The 21,156-nt window shown below is 41.3% G+C and overlaps 1 protein-coding gene across 14 annotated transcripts in view; it reads right to left on the minus strand.

Annotated features, from left to right (window-relative positions):
* Positions 1-21,156, minus strand: part of RBFOX1 (RNA binding fox-1 homolog 1) — an 836,688-nt gene that overhangs the window by 312,103 nt on the left and 503,429 nt on the right. For all 14 annotated transcript variants that reach the window (XR_013601626.1, XM_078662952.1, XM_078662959.1 and 11 more), the window contains exon 7: positions 3,583-3,636. Coding sequence is in view for 13 of the 14 variants with exons in the window: in XM_078662952.1 (XP_078519078.1) it covers positions 3,583-3,636 (54 nt within the window). In the remaining variant the exon portion in view is untranslated. The remainder of the gene's footprint in view (positions 1-3,582; positions 3,637-21,156) is intronic.

Genomic DNA, 21,156 nt, shown 5'->3' on the forward strand with positions numbered 1-21,156 from the left:
TCACCCAAAGGGTACCTGGATTTTTAGGTTCCTTCGAATAGCACCAGCATAAATGACGAAGAATTACATGCTAGAGTTTGGCAGGAGTGACGAAACTGTACACATATTTAGCACTGCTTCCCTCTCCCCAACAGCTCAAATATTTTTCCTACAGATATAGTGTCAATGCAAGCACTTACAACACAATGACCTCCATGAGGGCCCACAGGCTATTCCACAATACGTCCTATTAACTAATGTTTTTTCAGTCATCAATATCAATTACACCCGTTATACTTTTGTGTAGCACCCTGCCACTTCTTAATGCTTGCAACATTTATCATTTTGTCCCAGATAACAATACAAGAGCTACTTAAATGTCAGAAAAAAATCCATGAACACCATACAGTACGCTCTCAAATGCCACTTATATCCCCTGAGTATGCAGATATGTAGCCAAAGTATGGCCCTCATTTGCCTCCTTGCTGCTTTTCTACTAAAGAGGCAAAGAGATGGAGGAATTCTGGCCTTGGCTGCAAAAGAGGGCACTGTGGCACTGTCCTCTTCTGTTCTCCCTTTCCACAGTGTGCATAGTGGTCAGAGGTAGGGTGGGGCATTGATAAACTAAAGCTGTGAGTGAATAGTTGTTCAACCATGGCAAGGGTCAGGAACTGTTGCAGAGATTGTAGAGCGACTGATGGCAGTTGTAGTGCTCTGCTAGGATACTGCATCCAGATGGAGCAAGTAAAAGTATTAAAAGATACCTCTTATTGAGCTGTGACGAGGAGTGCGCAATTTTGTGTTGGTCAACTGAAACAGCTCATGAGCATAACCACCATCCATTTGTTTCATAATACATTGCAGAAGTCTCCATGTGGCATTTTCCCTTTTCTCCTCATGTTAATCACGAACAACTAGATTAGCATACAATCTGCACCAAATCACCCATTAACATAAGTAAGAATGTTATCTTTGTTGTTGACGACTAATGCATGCCTATCAACTGAACTCTTCTCACCTGGGTATTGTTGTTATCCAATGTTATGTGCGTTTGCAAGAAAATTTTTATTTTCAAAACGTAAAATACTCTTTGATTTTTCAGAAGTATTTAAGCAGGGAATTGCAAATTGACGAGATCTGACCAGGGTGTTCTGCATCCAATTTGTCCACTGAAGAATCACCTCTTAGGAATTTAGTTACGCTACAAGAGGTAATTCTAAAATATATATTCATTGTGATACATTAAATTCCTTCATTCAAAGCAACAGAGCAAGATGTCGGAGAGGTAACCTGGACAGTGCACCTTTGAAATGACAATAGTACACTAAGGCCATGCCCCGCAGCGCTACACTGCAGTATGTAGAATTACTTCCCTGCGAATCTTTCCATATCGGCAGTAGCACCACATATCATTTCTTCCTATGAATTCCTCATGAGAGGTTCAGCAACATTCATCCTCAAAGCATTCCATGTATTTTTGCTAAATAGGTTGTCCTTCGGCACTCTAATGTTTTGCGCTATCACCAATTATGGTATATTGTGTGTTAAGTTGCAAAGAATCTATTCTTGTCTGGTGTATCTCAATTGTAGTTACAAAAGAGATACCTTGATTGGCACCGTAATTTTCAGAAGCTTTGTGTATCCAAATATATACACCTTTGTACTGTCAAATAGAACTGGATGTGCGACCATTTTAGACCACCACTACCTCTCCTAGTGTTACCTTCCATGTATTTCCCTGCTCCTCGAGTTACATTGATATTACAATTAACTTATCACAGGAATGGTGTCTATTTTTAATAAGTGCTAGCTCTAGGGCAGTGAGGTGGTGTCCTAGTGTCTAACCAGGAGAGGCAAGAGATTGCTACTGCAAGAGGTACATTTCCCAATGCCATGAGGTGGTGGAAGGAAGTTGGAATCATCAATAGCTATACTCAAATTTGCATTTTTACAAATGGGGAATTTTACATTACTAAAAGAGACGCATTATCACCATGAATATTTTGACCAGTGACTGTTAACCAATAATCATATTTATGGCACAACAAACCAAATGTGTGTCTCATGTAAGTGGTCAGGCCATTTTGCGACATAGGCAACAATATTTGTTACAGATGATTGCAAAGAAATATACAAAAAAAGGAATTTGAAGAAAACCGTGTGTACATAAATTACAAAAAAATATTTTCCTAATAAAATATGGGCCAATGCTGTTTTTGTATTATAAATGACAATTCCAAATGTTTTTAATTATCACTGACAATGTAAAACAGTGACACAAGAAAGAACAATTGTGTGTACCATTTCTTCTATTTTTGTAGGGCTACATTCAGCCTGTGAGCCATCAGTGCATTAACGGAAATACAAGGGACAGGTCTCCTTTTCCAGTAACTCTACACCAGTTCCCAGTGGCCTGTAAAGAGACAGTGGCATGGATTTTTCCCCACACACAGTCATATATGTGCATTAGCCTCCATACTCATAGATAAAATTACATAGCCCATTTACTGCCCGCACTCTAAATGTTTTGAAAAAATCCTACATCCTGTCCATTTCCATCTGGGTAATTAATTATTTGAGAGAAAGAAACAATAGGATATTCCGTGGATCTATTGAAAGACAGACAGTACTAGTAGGAATATTTAAAAAAGTAACCTTGATATTAATTTATAAGGCAAATAAAAACCCACAAGTATCCTTGAATAGATACCCGCAGTGGCGTAGGCTTTTATTTTTCCAACAGGAAAATTCAGTGACACATCCCCATATATTATTAAAGTGACCTTCAAACATTAATGGTTAATCTAGTGTCAACCTATGTGAGGGTTGTGAACAAACTATAAAAAAGTTGGGTATGCCGAAAAGGGATTTGCCGTCCATATAAAGTAACTTTAGGCATAAAATGAAGGCACATTGCATAACCTATGAACTTAAAATATGGAATTTTGGTATTAAATGAGGAAAAGGCTTTGTAATTTGTTATGTTCAAACAAAGGAAATATGGCACAAAAACAATTGACATTTGGTATAAAACAATGAGCATTGTTTGGAAAACTAGACACATGTTATGGTCAAATAGTATGCAAAAGAACGTTGTTGTTGACTATGGGTCTATTTTCAGTCTAAGAGTAATATGATCAAAAGCATATTTGTTTATTAACTCATTAATTTTAGGATAACTTAAACAAGGTAATGGAATTCCCAATAATCACTTGTTCCATCATCAGCTAACCTCCTTTTCTATAGCCATCAAATAATTAAAAAAAGATATATTCAGTAGAAATACATTTGAGGTATGCAACTGACTAATGTACCACCCACTCATTATTTAAAAATATAGCTGGTCAACCATGTAAGCCACGTTAGGATTTCATGGTTACAACAAGGATGTTGGACTTGAACCATAAGGCGCCAAGAACTCTGTTAATTTGTATGCTTTTCTACAAGATAGTCTTTCCTTATAAATGTGCGTTGCCATTTATGTTGCATTACTCAGAAATAGGTACTAATAAATTGACCCCCACAAGGTGCTTATTGAATGCTGTAATCATAACAAAATACAAGCAACATTGTCCAGACTTTCCTATTTGTTTGATGTCTTACCTGCATAGAATTCGGGACTATAAACCGCACCCACAACTGGATTCAACTTCCAGCCTAAAACAAGAAAAGGACATTGTGTTAATGTTGAGCTTTCAAAACAGCAAACATGAACATGCAAGCGGGATGATACTCTTTCTGACCTGAAGGACTTTATTAAAGTGTCATACACAGTGCTGCATTCACTAAAATATTGATTTTTCTGCTGCCAGGATTTTGTGTACATCGTGCTAGAACACATTTCAAAAGGCTGTTGCAAGGCCCTTCGCCAAGTTGTGAAGGGAGTGAAGTAGCAGACAGTAGCCCAACATGACAACAACTTCCTCACCCACAAGAACCAAGCTGTCACTGTCTCTGCAAGGGTGCCTTCATGATCTGGCCTAGGTTTAATACATAGGTCTTGGACGTTTCACTGAAAAAGGGAGAGCTATTTCTATTTTTATTTAGCAGATGTTTGTCCCAATGACACAAACACGTATTTTAAACACAAGGTACAGATGATATCACAAGCATTTGTTTTTTACAACCCTTTTCCTTATGAGTAATATTGAAATTACACGTTCTTACTAAAAGGTATACACTTCTACTTTTTACTATTGATACATCTTAGTTAGCTCATAATGAGATATTGGTGCAAGCCCCTCAGTAGGAACAGGATGTTAATAAAATAATAATGTATGTATGTGTCTTTTAGGACATACCACAGCACCAAGCCCCTCAATTACACCCCTACTATCTGGGAACAACACTTGCAGTAATTTCATATGCGAGCATGGTTCAGGAATAGGAATGCGCTAAGACATGTATTGTTGCTTGGAAACATAGCAGTTGTGCATTTAAATGTGTCCCACGATACAACACATCTATAGGAAGTGACCAAGAGTATCAAAATGTTAACTCCCCTAACTGATTGCACTCCAAATCATCTTTCATTATGCCTGGTTTTATGACTAGAATAAATCACAAAGAACTCTAAAACCAATTCTCAAAATAAATAAATGCAAAAAATGGACAACTGAGATTAAATTCAGCTAGCATCACACTTGGAAACCAACAATACATTATCTGTTTACTTAACAATTGAGTTTATCAAGAGAAACTACTGACAGGAGACACAATACACCTTAAAGTGATATGGCATTGATTCTTAAAATTATTTGGGCATCTAAATGAAGTGTAGGTACTCATAATGTGACATATTCACCAGCAAATGACAAACACTTAATTAGAAATCTGGAAATGTTGAGTGGACAATCTTCCAGTTGGACTTAGTTTGGGCAACTTTGAACACTTAGCATTTTTGCACGTTGTACACTTTGCGGGTGTTTGCACCTGCAAACACATGAGAAGATTATTGTTAGGAAGTAGAGGGGCTATGAGTCACACAGCGGATTTGTGGTGTTTCATTCTCTATGCCCCTTCTCTAAATCAGGCCATCTTAAAACATATAACTCAGTTAGATTGTTCTTATGGATTTTGACTACTATTTCTACTGTATTGGAGTTCCAGTCCAGTTTCCACCTCCTGGAGTACGCCTAGACTGCTCACTATTAGATCTTTGGAAATAAACCTTTACACAATTACCTATTATTGCCGTTGACCTATTATTTTATCCAAATTAAATAAAATAGTCTTAAACCTTCAAACACTAATGGTAAATATCAGTATCCACCATGGATGCTCTCAGTAAAGACCTACTGACAAAGAACCACAAGTTCTTACAAAGTATTCATGTCTTTTTACATTATATGAAAACCTTCTGGAAGCTTAAAAGTGGCTCTATACACGTAAAGAATTGAATTCCACACAAAAAATGACAATGTAGGCAAGTCACAGGGGTGAGTACACAGCAGAACTGGATGGGGTCAAGTGGGTAAGTTTTGGCCAAAGAACTAATAGTTGACTTCTAATCATGAAAAGCCATGCAGGGTGGCTTTATGTGGCCTGGTACATATGGCTAAGCCCTGTGCGCAATCAGATCATCACAAAACGTGATGTTCCGGCAGCACACAGGGCTTGTAAATAGGTCCCTGATTTCCCAGGAGTTTCAAGTCAGCATTGTCGAAAGTTCTATGTCTATGAATTTAGTGGACCTAATGCAGGTTTGCTTGTTTTATGGAATGCGTAGAACATTTGAGACATCTGTACTGAACAAATACAAGTAAAATGTGGCCAAATTGTGTCTGAAAGGGATTGATCTTATTTATTAATTAAGGAATCAAAGACAATTGTCCTCAACTGAATTAAAATCGTGCATCCGTTATTGGTACTAGTGTTGCCTGCTTGATTATTTTAAGACAAGTACTTGAATTCATTTTTGATTGTTGAGGAATAGGCGTCATTCCTTTCACCATGAATTCAGTCTGATGACATCACTTTGCTCAGTTGATAAAATATGCCCTTTTTCCATCTGCCATAAATTTGAAGTGCTATGCACAAAGCCTTGCTTAGTTTCTTGTTAATTGTATTACAAACTAATTGACCTTAACCACAGTTTACTGGATAAATTATTTTTGACCGTGTCAATAAACCTTGTGCATGTATATTTTGAGAATACTTTATATTTCCCCTTTTTTCACGTCCTGTACCTCTCTTTGAAGTGGTCAATGGTTGCTGGTATTGAGGGAAGGGAAGTTAAAAAGTAGTGAACCAACCCTTCTCATTTGATCGAAACAAACAAATGGTATGGGAGGACTTCAGCTCTGTAGGGATGTTCATGATTTGATCGTGGCCACAGGGTGTGCATCTTCTCCTTAAAATAAATATTGAAAATAGAAAGTGGTTTTCCAATAAGCATGCTCTCCTTAAAAGGAAAATAGACAGACTTGGGGGAATGTTTAAATTGCTTTATTAGCAATTCAGGAACAAAAGTTTAAAAATGTTGGTTCCTTTAAACTTTAGCAAATGATGGTGACATTTTCATCCGATCTGTGTTAAACTTACTCTTAAGAAAGCAACATTGGGGGGGGGAAGTTGATGTAATGTTTGAGGGATGGTTCCCATTGTCACGGGTAGGACTGATGTAAGTGATGTCGCAGTTATATGTGCCACTGGATGATGACCAATCTGTAATTTGTGTGAATTTATGATGCCCTAAGTTTATAATAAAAAAAAAAAAAAAAAAATAGAAAGCAACATTGCTAGATGAAGAAGTAGGCTTTATTTACCGATGTGTTTGATTTTAAACATTCAAGAACTGCTAAGAATGCTCTCTGGCTGCTGCTTTATAGGAATTGTCTGTCAAATAAAATTATTACTGCTTGGGGAAGAGGCTGATATTTATATCCCTCATCACCTCAAGAACTGTTTATTAGCCTCATTAGTACATATTTTAGAGTTAATGTCGAACATTTACAGAAGAAAGTTGATTTCTTTTTATCAGTGCAAGAGTCCATAGTCTAAGTGGAATTCCAATGTAATGGTTGATATCAATGAATAAGTCTGATAGATTTAGCAGCCATTAAGCAGAGGCTTAAACTAGGATTACACAATTTGAACAAGCAGAGAAGCCGGTATTAATTCTATGTCATTTAGTGTTACATTTTGAAATTCAGCTACCATATGTATATCTCTGTCTCTTTCTCTCTTTCCAGACCTGATTTAGAGCCTTCTGACCCAATACCCAGTCCAAGAAAACATTTATTTGAGTGTTTTCCACTCTAAACCAGCCGTGGCCCATGCGGTTAAGAGCAGTGGGGCAGTGTGTCCGGGTGGTTGGGATTTCATAGACAACGACGGAAAATTCATTATTTAGTTAATTTGCCCTAATTTTTGTCTGTCGATTCCCCCACAACCTGGCCCCACAGCTCTTACCTGCACGGGCCGCTCCTGCCCTAAGCACCCCAAGGAAGCTACACCCGTGCCTTGAAGGTCTTGTGTTCAAGTGGGTAAGTGAATGCTGTGGATGCCGAAAATTTGAGTTTAGAACCATCTTCCTTTAGTAATTACTAGATTCTTAATCAGGATCTGCTGGCATGTACATAAAACATCTATTTAAGTGTATCCTCACTCAAATTGCTGCTCTAACTTAGGTGAAAAAGGTGAGTTAAGGACCCCTTCCGAAGATGTATTTATCTGTGCCGCCTGGCCTGCTGGAGTTAGCCAAATAGGCCAGTTTATCACGAATAAAAGATTTATGGATGTTCATAGATAGTTTGCAGGCTGTTTTACACAGTGATTCTATATTTTGCTTCCAAATTTCTGACAGTGTTTTATGTCGGATCTAGTTGCTAAACAGAATATGGTCTCAAGAACACCAAACTTAAGCTGTGAAGAAAACGCGCTAAAATCTTCAGCTTAAAGGAATACGTTATTTCCAGGGTAGCAAAAGCAGGATAATTACCATATTTTAAATGTGGTAGGGGAAAATGTTCATGCAAATGCCCAAATATTTAAACTTGTTCCAGTGGATTGGTCATCCTGCAATCAAACCCAATAAGTATGTTTATTAGTTAAGAAGTGTTCATGCACATACATTATTTGCATACATTCTCATATATTTCCATGCATGCTGCTGTGAAATTATAGATGGAAGTCTTCAATACATAGATTTTTGAATTTTGATAACACTTTAGCAAAGTGCTTTATGTCTGAGAGCCCCATTTGCTTTATCATTGAGGTGTTGTTAAAAACAGGAAAAGATGAATCACCTAAACATCAATGATTCTGAATATTATTTTATAATAGATTAGTTTATTTACTATAATGTATCCATCGACCTCATTTAAACAAGGGAGAGGCCTCATCTTATCAAATGTTACTGTCTTCTATGGTCACTGTCCTTATGCACTACTGGGCATCCCTGCCTGCATCTCCTCTGCTTCAGCCCTTTAAATTTGTAGCAGTGGCCTTCCACCCGGCACCAACCTTCCCACCCACCAAAGTAGCATAACACAGATTCCCACATCCCCCGCGCTGCAGGCGGCCCCCTCAGCACAGTACTCAGGCCTGAGAGCACCGGATAAAATCCTGAGCAGGGGCCCCTCTATGTACCTTGCAGGAGGCCCCTTCAACTTTCGTTACACCACTGACCCACCTCCCCATGAAGTGCAGCTTCAGAAACACTATTTAAGACTATTCCTGCTAAATTATGCTCCTTTCTTATGCCCTAAGAAAAAAGAAGAAAAACACTGATTAAGATAAGTCCTCATTACTTTGTTATCCCGGTAATGTCATTACGACTCGGTTTGAAAGAAGAAAGGTGCCCGACAGTGATCCTCTATTCAATTTAAAAAGTTGTGCTCTGCCTTACCATGCATCTTACAACATGAGGCAGAGTTTTTGCTGTGCCAAACTACATTGCTTGGGGTGTTTTTCAAAATGCACAAGGCTCCTGCTTTCATGTAGAACTTGCTAAGATCCATGCTAGACATGTCATTCAATCCTGGATGGGCTCATAGCACACCAGGGAGTGTTTGGGTGGAATTCCATCCATCAGTCGTCACTGTCAGGGAAGCTGACAGATCGCTCTCTGATTTTTAGCTACACTAATGGCCTCTCAATTTGTCCAAGAAAAATTCTTTGAGATGCAGATCGATGCTCGCAGTTAAAAGCTGCTCTCATATTTCATTTCCTTCCCACTCCCCACGTCTGGTGGCTGTACCACCAAACTTTTACGTTTTTCATCCAATAGAAGGCGGCTTAATTTATCACGAGAATAACAGCAATTAAACTTTACTTTGTCTTGTCAAAGAGGTGTGTGCTGGCTCAAAACTGTGTGGGCTAATCGTGTGTGAGGACATCTGACGTTTCTAAGAAAAATAACTGCCTTGGAGCAGTGGTTAAGTAGTTGAGGAAGACAAACTCCTGGCAGTGATTTTTGTGAATCTATTTGCCTTGCAGCCATGGAAACAATCTATTTTTTTCTTCCTTGATGTCTTGTCTTCAAATCCCAGCCTAGATGTTGAAAAGAAAATGTTGTGCCCTAACTTTATTAAATGTGCCACTCTGGAGAAATTCCATAATTTAAACGATTTGATAAAGTGCAATAAAGTATGACAAGTATTTCAACAAAAAACGTAATGTACTTTTAATGACACCATTTAGGAGAAGGGCTTTGTTGGATCATTAATTAAGGCAGGACGGATGTCTTCTTAATAGGTATGAGAGATTATAAAATCCTGACAAATTAATTCTCTCAAACAGAACACTTTTGACAGATTATGTAACAATGTTTCTTTTGGAACATGAATAAAGACAACTTTTAAATTTTTTTGAAGGAACACTCATTTGTTGGGAATTCTTTCTACAGTGTCATATATTTTTACATGAAATGTGCAATATACAATTCTATGTAGACCTATGTTTCAAAGCAATCTGTATCTTGGAGAAAAACGAAGCATTCTCTTTCTTCAAGATTGTACTAAAATACATATTTATACAGGTTTGACATTCGGCCAGTTTGCCCAGGTATACACCCCATCTTCTGTAATATAGGAGATGTATGCATAAACCATAATCACATACATTATGAAGTTGAGCTTAAAATACTTTTAGAGATTGGACCCTGGCAATCTGCACTATAAACACACTGCCAGACCCTACCCTTGGCACATTATAAAACCTCAAATACATTTATATTTACAAGGTGAAACAGTACTCTCTTGTGATCTCCTCTGTATGTGGCGTGGCAGTTATTTTTTAATAAAGCTATGCGTGAACCCTCCAGCAAAGTTGGACTGTCTTTTCTCCTATTTCTGTGCGACACCACATTTTCTGAAGGGACAAATTATTTTCTTCTTCCAACGCTGAGGGAAGGCACCTGCACAACACATTCAATTAAAATGTACCCCTCAGACAAGTTTTCTGTCCTTCTCATGTAATAGTCTATTCACTATGTCCATGAACCTAGTAAACTGACTACAGGCCATGAGGTGTGTTCCCAGCAGTTGTTTGGCAGTCAGATATGTAAATTACATTATGCAGAGCAGTATGACTGGAGACTACATCTGCTGGGATAGGCAAGTAGTTAATATGTTTGATTAAAGAAAACACTGAAGTGGTCATCAGGGGCCAAACATACAATAAAGATCTGAGACCTGAATAAAACTGCCATGGATCTCCAACGGTCCCTTAAGCATAGGGGGCAGAGGAGAAGAAATCTTACATGTATTTGTCAACGCACTCTTACAGCACCAGAGTGATAACACTCTTAATTTCCCATTGACACTTTAAATATTAAACGTTATCATTACTTATTTTATAATCTTCATACCTGCAATTTACAAACAGATCTCACAATGGCACTCACTAAGTCACTGGGTGCTTGTTCTACAGTGATTACATGTTAGACAATCTGGACAACAATTATGACATAGAAGCACATAGTTGTAAGTTCAAATGTATTTCTAAAGCATTTTATTAATTTCTTTTAGTACTAATAGAATTTCATTAATTGGGTAACGGCTGGAACACCGTGGGCAGAGCCACACATGCCAGAACAACGCATCTGCCTTACTCACGCAAATGCGTGGTTTAGGAAGTTAGCGATCTAGTGCTCAGGATGGGCAGGGAAGCATCAGAACAGGAAGCTCCATAAGCGGACATGGAAGGAAGGCTTGGGTTGGGTTTGGAGGTAGTTTTTAGGGGTGGGTTTGTGTGGGGGTTTTAGGGGTGAGAGCAGTTTTAGGGCTTAGGGCGGGGTCGGGGTAGTTTTAATGGCTCAGGCTAGGGAATCAGGGTACTTTTTTAAATTGGGGGCAGCGCTTTAGGCCTCAGGGCAGTGGAGAGGGTTTGGGAACTTTTATGGACAGTGTGGGAGGCATGACAGCCTATGGTGAGGGGCATGTCTTTAAGCCTCAGGGCAGGGGGAAGGGAAGGGTTAGTTGAAGGGCAGGTTTTAGGTCACAGTGCAGGGGGAGGTAGGGGGTTTCAAATTTCAGTGCTTAGGGCCGAGTGGGGGGCTTGGAGTAGTGGTGACCTTAGCCATGCATACCCCCTTACCATTCATGCCTTTACAATGAAAATGCATGGTAAAGTAATGCGTGGTTAAGACGCATTCATGGTTTGGGCTGCATGGTAAAGGTACGCTTAGTTTAGCCATGCATGTCTCTGTCATACAACCTCATTTATCCAATAAAATTACACAACAAAAACCAATTCCAGCAGGCATTTTGGGTCTTTCTGTTATTGAGCAGGGCTTACACTCTCAAGTAAGGTGATCTTAAGTTTCCTCCTTTCCACAATTCTTATGTTGTTTCATTCCTTAGAGTATTTTTCTGGTGACATTTTGTTTTGTTCAGTCGAACCAAATGTGGTGCCTCTGTTTCCTCAAAGGTGTGGTTCCCCAGCAGAAACAAGAGAGGCAGGCTGAATCCAATCATCCTGCTGTATTCCAACACATAGGTTGGAGTGAAGTTAGGGTCTGGCTCGCATCTCTCCCGGAAAATCTCGACCTTTCGTGGTGTCAAACAGGGATGCGTGCTGGCCCCCCTCCTCTTCAACCTATTCATTGCTGACCTGTCAAGCACTCTAGAGAAGGTAATCAGCCACCCACCCAAAGTAGGAGGTACGGCATTATGCAATCTCTTATATGCCGATGACCTGGCACTGTTCAGTCTCACCAGAATGGGGCTACAAAGACTCCTTGATGCCTTAATGCAATATACGGCTAACAACCAGTTAGAAATTAACATGAAAAAAACTATGATTGTCCCGTTTGGCAAAAAACGCTACAGCGGTGGAGGCTGGTTGATAGATAAAGAAAGCCTTTCAATCTGCCAATCTTACAAATACTTAGGGGTCCATCTTGACTCCAGGGGCAGTTTTACTAAACAGAACACTGCGATTGCAGCCAAGGCTACAGCTTTATTGGTATCCTTGGCTAAGTTATCGAGGAGACTCTCAGGCCCCACTGTCTTGCCCTTACTGGAAGTGCTTAGAGCAAAGATCGGCCCTACACTCTCGTATGGCATAGATATTTTCAAGGGTAAAATGAACATTACCTTAAACAAACTTACAACCAAACTCTACAAGAATATGCTTCACTTGCCGAGCTCCTCCTCGCCAGCACAGGTCAGACTAGAGTTGGGGTTAATTAGTTATGAAGCCTCCAACGTTGACTCATATCTTAAGCTGATCCACAAATTAAGACAGGCAGAAGCAGGTACCCTGGAATTCCTAGTTTGGAAGGAAATCAGTGTGAACAACCCGGGGGGATCATTTGTCCGCCTCCTAAATGACCACATTCAACGAATGTCTGCTGCGGATCTCTGGGCTCTTAATCCAAGCCAGACTGTCTTTAAAAATACAATAAAAAAATGTATAAGATTGAAATCCCTGATCATGGACAAAACCCTTCTTGCGAAACGCAGTCATGCTTGGGCAGTAGCCAACTCTTACAAACGACTATCCCTGGCCAACTACCTTTCGGCAACATTTTCTCATTATCTAAAGCGATGTCTGATCGCCCTTAGATTGGGAGACTGGCGTTTCCTTCAAAATCTCCCAGCATGGCGTCGAAAACGGGACGATCTAATGTGCAGAGGGTGTGGGGCAGCAAATGAAACCATTCTGCACGTGCTTTGCATATGCCCTCTCTTTACTCTTCAACGCAGACGCCTACTCAGGCCAGAATGGAACAGATTGGGAGTCCGGACATGCAGGCACGCCCTTATTGCTGCTCTGTCTTTAGAGAACACTGTTTTAAATATAAAATTGGCCAAATTCGTTCAGCAAGTTTACAGCATTTTAGAAAAATTGGAAACGGCTAAGGCTTCGCTGATAACTATGTAGAACGATAAGTATTTTAACCTCATCTGCTTTGTCCGGGAGTGTTAAATTTTTAAATTGATACGTCGTAGTAAGCACTGATCAGAAAGGCCAAATTATATTTTGTTTTTTCTATTTTTTTTAATCTGTAAAATTGTACTTAATGTGTTGGAAGAATCTTTTAAAGATATGTTTTTATATATCTAAATAAAGAAATTATTATTAAGACGGGCAGGCTAAATAGTGGGATGCATGATACTGCAACAGGAAGTCACAAAATACAGATAGGCTCTAGGGTTGAAATATTACTGAATACATAAGGATAAACTCCCGTTTATACTGAACAGAAAGCTACTAAAATACTTAAGAAACCAATTTGGCTTTGCATCTATGCGCCTCCATATGTATCTCTTTTTGTGTTTGTAGCAGGGTATGAAATAAATAGCTTGTCTAGCTGCATAAATTAGTCATGCTCTGCTCTACCGGTTTCTTCTCACTTCTGAAGCCATTATAGCTCACTTGTATCTGGACACTGGGGTTGTTATTAATAAAAGAATGGGATTGCTCCAGAGTCTTTCTGCTCAAATTGTTTTCTTCCTTCAGAGTTTATAGTAATGGGAATATGTTGTTCCTAACTGCACTGTCACTTTTAGGTTAATTTAGTCTCAAATATATAACAACACCATTGTAATAGAATTCTCTAACTTGGTTTCAACTTTAATGTTATCAGTTAGTAACAAGGTAGTTACTGCAACCTCAAACTGTGATCTGATTACTATGCACCCAGGGCGTGATATAGGCTCCTGCATCCCCTGCAGGGCAGAGAATCCCTCACTTTCCACAGGACCACTATTCATTCAACGGTTGTATGATGGAACCATGCATGCCCTAACAACACATGCCGAACAACTCGGTCCTAACAACAACCACCTCTTTACCACGCCTGTCCTTACAAGGCATTTCGTTGTACAGGCATGATTGGTAAAGGTTAATGGGTGATAAAGGTTAAATCCCAGCCCTCCTCCCTGAGACTTAAAACCTGACCGCAGCTCTTAAAACTACCCAACCACAGCAGTTCAAATATCCCAGCCCCTGAGCCCTGAGACCGGCCCCCAGCCCTAATAACTATCCTGACCCCTGCACATTAAACACCCCAGTCTTGAACCTTGAACACTAAAACCGTTCCCCAGTGCTAAAAACTACACCAACCTTCCACCCTAAAACCCAGGCCCATTTCTAAAAATGACCCAACTCCAGCCCTAAAAACTACCCAACCCCCTCACCCTGAGCCCTAAATACTGGCTACCAGCCCAGAAAAATATCCGATCCTCACCCGCAAACCTGACCCCCAACCGTGTAAAATACTCCAAATCCACCCTAAATCCCAGCCCCCAGCCCTAAAAATGACCCGGAGTCCCACCCTAAGCCCTATGATTCAGCCTTCAACCCTAAAAACTACCTCTACACCAACCCTAAAAATGAACCCGATCCTTCTGCCCTGAGAGCTAGCAAAATACCCTGACCCCAGTCCAACCTTAAAAAAACAAAAAAGTACTCACAAATGTAAATGTAAATGTATGTATACTTGTAAAGCGCACTATCACCTTTCAGGCATCCTGGCGCTGTATACCGCTGTGGAACCCTTCATGGCTTTCCCTGTTTGATGGCCCCTACTGGGCACCCCCTAAGGTGAGGCCAGGCATCCTAGCGCTTTCGGGGCCATTGTGGAGATTAAGCAAGCTATTGCCCAGAGTTGCAGAGTGGGACCCATGATTAGAGTAGGCACCTAGGTGAGAATTATCGAGTCCGTGGACATTGAACCCTGGTCCCGGGCCAGACCTCTGCCTCAGGGTCTGCTGCTCTAATCGGTGAGCCACACTTCTCCATGAATCCAACGTTTGTCGGCAGGAAGTCTCCAAAACCTCCCGCCCACTTGATCCAATTATAGAATGCTGACTGCTTGCCTTTACCATGCATATGCTTCACTACCTTTACAATGGAAATCATTGTAAAAGAATATGCGTGGTTAAGGCACATGCATGGTAAAGGCAAGCATTGTTCTGCTTGTGTTGTAATAGCACACGTGGTTTAGACCATGTCTATGTATTTTTATGAGGCATGGGAGCTACAAGGGTCTCTGACCACATTCTGCGGGGGTGGGGGCATCATTTTGCATTTATGCAACTGCATGCTAACACGCCAGCTCATAATCGTACCTTGTGTCTTCAAATGAAAGCTCTTAAAGAAAAAGGTGCAGAGGCATGACAGAGGACATATTCTGGATTTGGCCTTTGGTCCTACAAGCCTGGCTTTAGAAATGCAACAGGATGCTTTAGGGTGTTCTTCCCAAGCAGTAATTAGTTTAATGGTTGGCCTTACCCCAATCCGAACAATGGTTCAGGGTAGGCCTTAAGAGGTCCTTAGCGAGGAATAGAACAGAGAGCGAGTGCTTAATAAGTCGCTGGGGAGCAGAGGTAGTGAAGTGGAGTTTTTCGGAACTCCGCGAGCTCCACGTAATACGGAGTGTGGGAAACTCTGCAAACTCCGGGAGCGGAGCTGAGTTCACTGCCCAGGGTTAAATTACATACACATCTATTTAAAAAAAAGATGCATATTAAAAAATAATGTGGCAAAATTAAGTTCCATCGATAGTATGTCAGTTTTTTCACGCACCTAGACAGCAGCAGTGACCCCAATGTTGCACAAGAAATATTATCTAATAAAATGAACATGTACAGTGAAAAAAATTGTACATGACAGTTCATTACAGTCCCATTACCAGACACACTTCTCTTAAAACCCACAATTCAATTACTAAAAGGCCGTAGTAAAACAAATCTGATACAAGGTTACAGAGAAAATAAACTAGACCTCTGATAGAGGTTTCCTGATTTTCCTAACCCTCCATAAAAAGCTGGCTACAGAATAGGAAATAAATGGAGAATGCAATTGTTTCAGGTACATCAGCGCTGGCCTCCATGGTATAACATTTACATGCCTCAAGAGGGGTAAAATAAACTTGTGTGTTAATTTCATACAAAAGTGACATAAAAAGCAAAGTTGTAGAGTGCTTTGCTTGGAGAACGTTTGTCATTTAGGGGCTTATTTACAAGCCCTATGGTGTAAGGCAGCACAGCAAGCCATGCACCGTATCTACAAGATACTGTGCATTTCTTTCCTCTTCCCTGAGCTGGTGCACAATGGGCTGCCTAGCGCTGACATGTCACAGACAGTATTGTTTCTGTCCAAAAATGGACACCTTCCTGCACAAAAATAATCCATTGAGACTTTTTCCTAGAGAAAAAAACGAGGAGAAATATAGATATAGCTCCTCGTTGCACTCCTTGGGGAGGCGTAAGACTCTGACGCATTCTCAGGTTTACAGATTCTTGCAAATTTGGGAATGTGCCAAATGCTATGGGTGTTACGTGGGAACACCCATGGTAATACCCATTGCACGCCACCCCATCGCAGTTCGAAGCAACGCAGTGACTTGCACTGCATATCTCACTCCATATGTACAAGGCCATGAAAAGCAATGCAGAGTGGTTTTAAGTGGCCTTGTACATATGGCTAAGCCCTGTGCAACACAAGAACATCACAAGAAACCACGTTAGAGCAGTGCACATGGCTTGTAAATAAACCCCTTAGTTCTGCATGAAGGTTCTTCTGATATCTGACCCTATTTAAGTGGAGAACAGAGTATCCAACATCCACCGTGCTACTGTAAGCCACTCAAATATTCTTATAGTTTTCCAGCCACCTTTTTTTACTCTATTGTGTCATCTATACGTTTCTATTTTTTTTTCACTAGCATTCTTCTTCCTGGTCATCATATAAAGCACATTAGCTCCTTACCACATAAAAAGGCAATGCTGCTATTTTTATAAGGATGCTGTCAATGTCGAATTGTGACTGTCCTTTACATATATACCATCGTTTTCCTTTCAATTCTTTTACTTTATTAAGATGAGTTAGGATTTATAAATTACACATAATAGTCATATTTTTCAATGGTGTCATATCAGCGAGCTGAAGGAAATTCGTTCTCCGTCAAATATTTAGCTTGATTTCTCTGTAAGAGGCATAAAAACCTAATTTGAGACCTTCAAAAACAATCTGCAACATTGTTACATAGATAGCTTCAAGGATAATCTATGACCTCAAACAATGTAAGCTCTTCTGCCTTATAGGAGTATTTACATTTTGATCTTTTCATGTATAGCTGTGTTTTCCTCTATTCCTCTTTTTGGTACATTATATGATTCCCTTCAAACAGAATATGGGGTGTCTGTGACCACCTCCATCATTTTGAGTTTGATAATAAAGTGCAACTTGCTGATACAAGATGACATGTCATTTGAAAAAACTAAGGGGCCTATTACGATGGTGGGTGGACTGCATCGGGGCACAGGACCGACTGCCCATGTCGCCGCGGTCTCACCATTCAGATTAGGATGCGCCCACAACACTGGCTGGGGCATATCGCATTTTTAACATTGCGGTGGACGGTGCTGTAAGCAGCACCCGCTGCAATGTTAAAAATGCATATTGTGCATTTGCATGCACAACGTGACAACCACCGGGCGGTGCCTGCCAACTTGTGCATGCAAATGCAGGGGGTACCATAGGTACCCCCATGTGCACCCCCACCTCCCAATACCCTAGGGGCACGCTACAGGACCCCAACAGCAAAGACTGCGAGCCTTTGCATGGTGGCAACATCGCCATGGAAAGGCAGCTCACCGTCCGCATCATGATATGGATGGCGCCACCCGGTCAACAAGTTGACCGGCGGAAAAGCGTCAGACGGTGTTTTCGTCCGCTGCGGACCCCCCAGCCATGCTAATATGGCGGGGGTCATTCATGGCAGGATGGTGGGCGGATCGCCCCCACCGGGCCGGTGGTGGCTACCGCTGGCTGGGCGGTGGCGATCCGCCCGCCATTTTAATAGGCCCCTAACTTTAGTTAAAGTACTGAAGACTCAGATGCGGCTGACCTGTCCTAAAGGAACACGGTAAGGTGCAGACTGAAATATCCTGCCTGTGTTTCTCTACTATAAACAAAGAGCTTTCTGCTTGGGGTGACAATCGATGTGAATTGGTTCTAAAAGCTAACCTCACTGTAGCGAAGTACTGCTGCATTCAGTTAATGTTGGCTGATTGGGAACAGTTGGGTAGTGCTCAGTCTTTTACAGCAGCTTATGGTGAAAATTATGAAATGACAGACTAGGAGTTTTGCATTAGGCCTGCTGAGCACAATAAACTTCATGAGTGTGTGAATCACGGTCAATGGAAAGGAAGCAGGTCAGTTGAAAAAAAATCACCATTGGAATGAGCGCTGGCCCATCAGATTTGTTAAAACATCATTGTTAGCATAAATGGCAGTACAATACTGGAAAGACCATGGACCTGATTTAGAGTTTGACAGATGGGTACTGGGTCACAAACATGGCAGATATCCCATTTGCCTAATTACAAGTGCCAAAGGATATAATACACTTCTTATAAGTTGGACGGCATATTCATTACCTTTATTTATTTATTTTATTTCATTTAAAGGTTTTATATAGCGCTGGCTAGAACCGGAGGTATCAGAGTGCTTTACATGAGTATCAGACCATAATTGCAGGTTACATCATTACAAAGGTTACAGTTATTAGCGCCTGGCAACATAGTGACATGTAAGGTCACAACAAACCAAATGGACTAAGGGAAAAAGCAGGCCAGGGGTGAGATTCAGGTGAGGAGGGTAAGAGCAGGGGAACTAGATAGAGAATGGAGGAGGGAAAGAGGAGTGGAGGGTGAGAGACACAGCATGGAAAGAGGAGGGGAAAGGTGACGAGGACACAAACCGGTAGACGAGTCAGAGCTGCGTCCAAAGTCCAGTAAGCTGTGATCCCAGGGAAGTGGTATCATTTCCCCATCTCTGTTGCGAGAGGCTCCCTATAAGCAGTGAACTCTCTCAGAGGAGTCTCTGAGACTCCAAGGCCTACATACTGGATCCTTCCCCAAAAAGGCGAGAGGGAGTACTTTGGTAAGGGGTGCCATACCTTACCTCAACTAAGAGTGGCTCCCTAGGCGCTGTGGACTCTCTCGGCGGGTTCGCTGAGACTCCAAAGTATAAATATTGTCTCTTTCCGTACAAGGGGAGAAGGAGCGCTAAGTCAAAGGGCACAAAAGGACAGGGGGCGAGGCGGTGTAGCAGTCAAGTGGACAGATTCAGGTGAGAGGGGATAGGAGCAGAGGAAGTAAGACAAAGAAAGAAAGAGTGCTAAGTGGGAACAGATAGATAGATAGGAGACAAGGAAAAAGCAGAGTTACAGAAATACGATGGGGGGGTGGGCGAGACAGGGAGACGGGGAGAAAAATGGTGTCCAAAGTCCGGCTGAGTAGGTGACGGTCAGGGGATGAACCAAGGCCGCTCTCCTCATTAGCTGAACAGAGCAGCTCCACCGGGCGTCAGACATAGTGCTCGGACTCCGCTGTCAGGATGGAGATCAGGAGTACTCGGGGATTGTCAAATTTGTGCGGGGGGGGAACCATAGTCCAAATGAATTCCAGATGCCATCTTGAGGTCAGGCACAATCCTGGTAGGATTATGTAAGGAAGATTTCAGCTGGGGGGAAAAAATCACAGCTGGCGGCCATGTTAGGGTCAGGCACCCATCAGCCTCAGCTGCGACCCTGTTGGTTTGTGAACTTGTAACACTTACTAGGGACTCTTGGAAGGCAAGGCATTTGATAGGGATTACATCTCAGGCTTCCTACAGAGAGCATCTCTACAGTGGAGCCACCATCACAGGTATCAGTGAACAGGTCAGTCCAGGCAGATTAGACTCATGCACATACAAAGGAGATTGTTTATATTGCTGAATTTTTGCTGATTGTGTGTTGTGCTCCCATGGTTTCTAAGTTAATATCCATCAACTGATAGCCTACTTTAGACGTTATATTAAAAATCAATACATATTTGCCCAGCTAGATTCTATCCAGAGCAAGCTGACAGTTTCATGTTGGAGAATAAGTGACCTTCTTATTCAAGAAATTATCGCCAATGTCATGAATATTTAATAATGGATATTTCCACCAACGTTGTTGAAGCATGTAGTCATGCCCTAGCTTCAATCATTTGAAATTTAAAGCATCATGGACTTTTTTTCTTTTTTAAGTCTTGTAGCGATGTCAACATATGCTCTCTCATGAGGCCTATGGTGTCAGACGGGTCTCCCTGCACCGATGACTGCAGTTTCTCAGTCGGTGGGAAAAAAATTGAGACCTTGGGGTGGAATACAGTCCCTGTTAGCGGCCGTAGTATGCCTCACGGGGGGCTAGACTACTTGCATGGGAGTAGGAACATGGAGCACCTGATCCCTTTCACTCCACTGGAAACTTCCAACAGATATGGCGTCCTTTCTTGCTTTGATGGTTGCGACTGACTTCCCGCTCTTGCTACCCCTCCTACAACTGGCCTAAGTGTGGGTGGAGGGGAGTTAGTAGGGGAGGATATTCTGAGTGGGACAAGGTTCTCACCCACACCCTCCCAATTTGGCAGTCCCCCCTCTAGCATACACGAGGCCAACTGCACCATATCCAACCACGACACCCTTAAGGGACAGATGAGCTCTGAAGTGGGTGACCCAATTGTAGAATCTGTTATATCCTCCAATCAGCTAACTGACCTACTGACTTGCAAAAACACAAATTTAGTACTACTGTCATGGAATGTGGCGGGCTTGGCTGCAAAGCTAGACAGCACCGATTGGTGTGATTTTGTGGATAACCATGGTATCTGTATATTCCAAGAAACATGGGCCATGACTATCCATCATAGAATGGGTTTTGCTACTTATGCTGAGCTTGCAACTAAG

The sequence above is a fragment of the Lissotriton helveticus genome, chromosome 10, assembly GCF_964261635.1.
Source record: "Lissotriton helveticus chromosome 10, aLisHel1.1, whole genome shotgun sequence".
Classification (NCBI taxonomy): domain Eukaryota; kingdom Metazoa; phylum Chordata; class Amphibia; order Caudata; family Salamandridae; genus Lissotriton; species Lissotriton helveticus.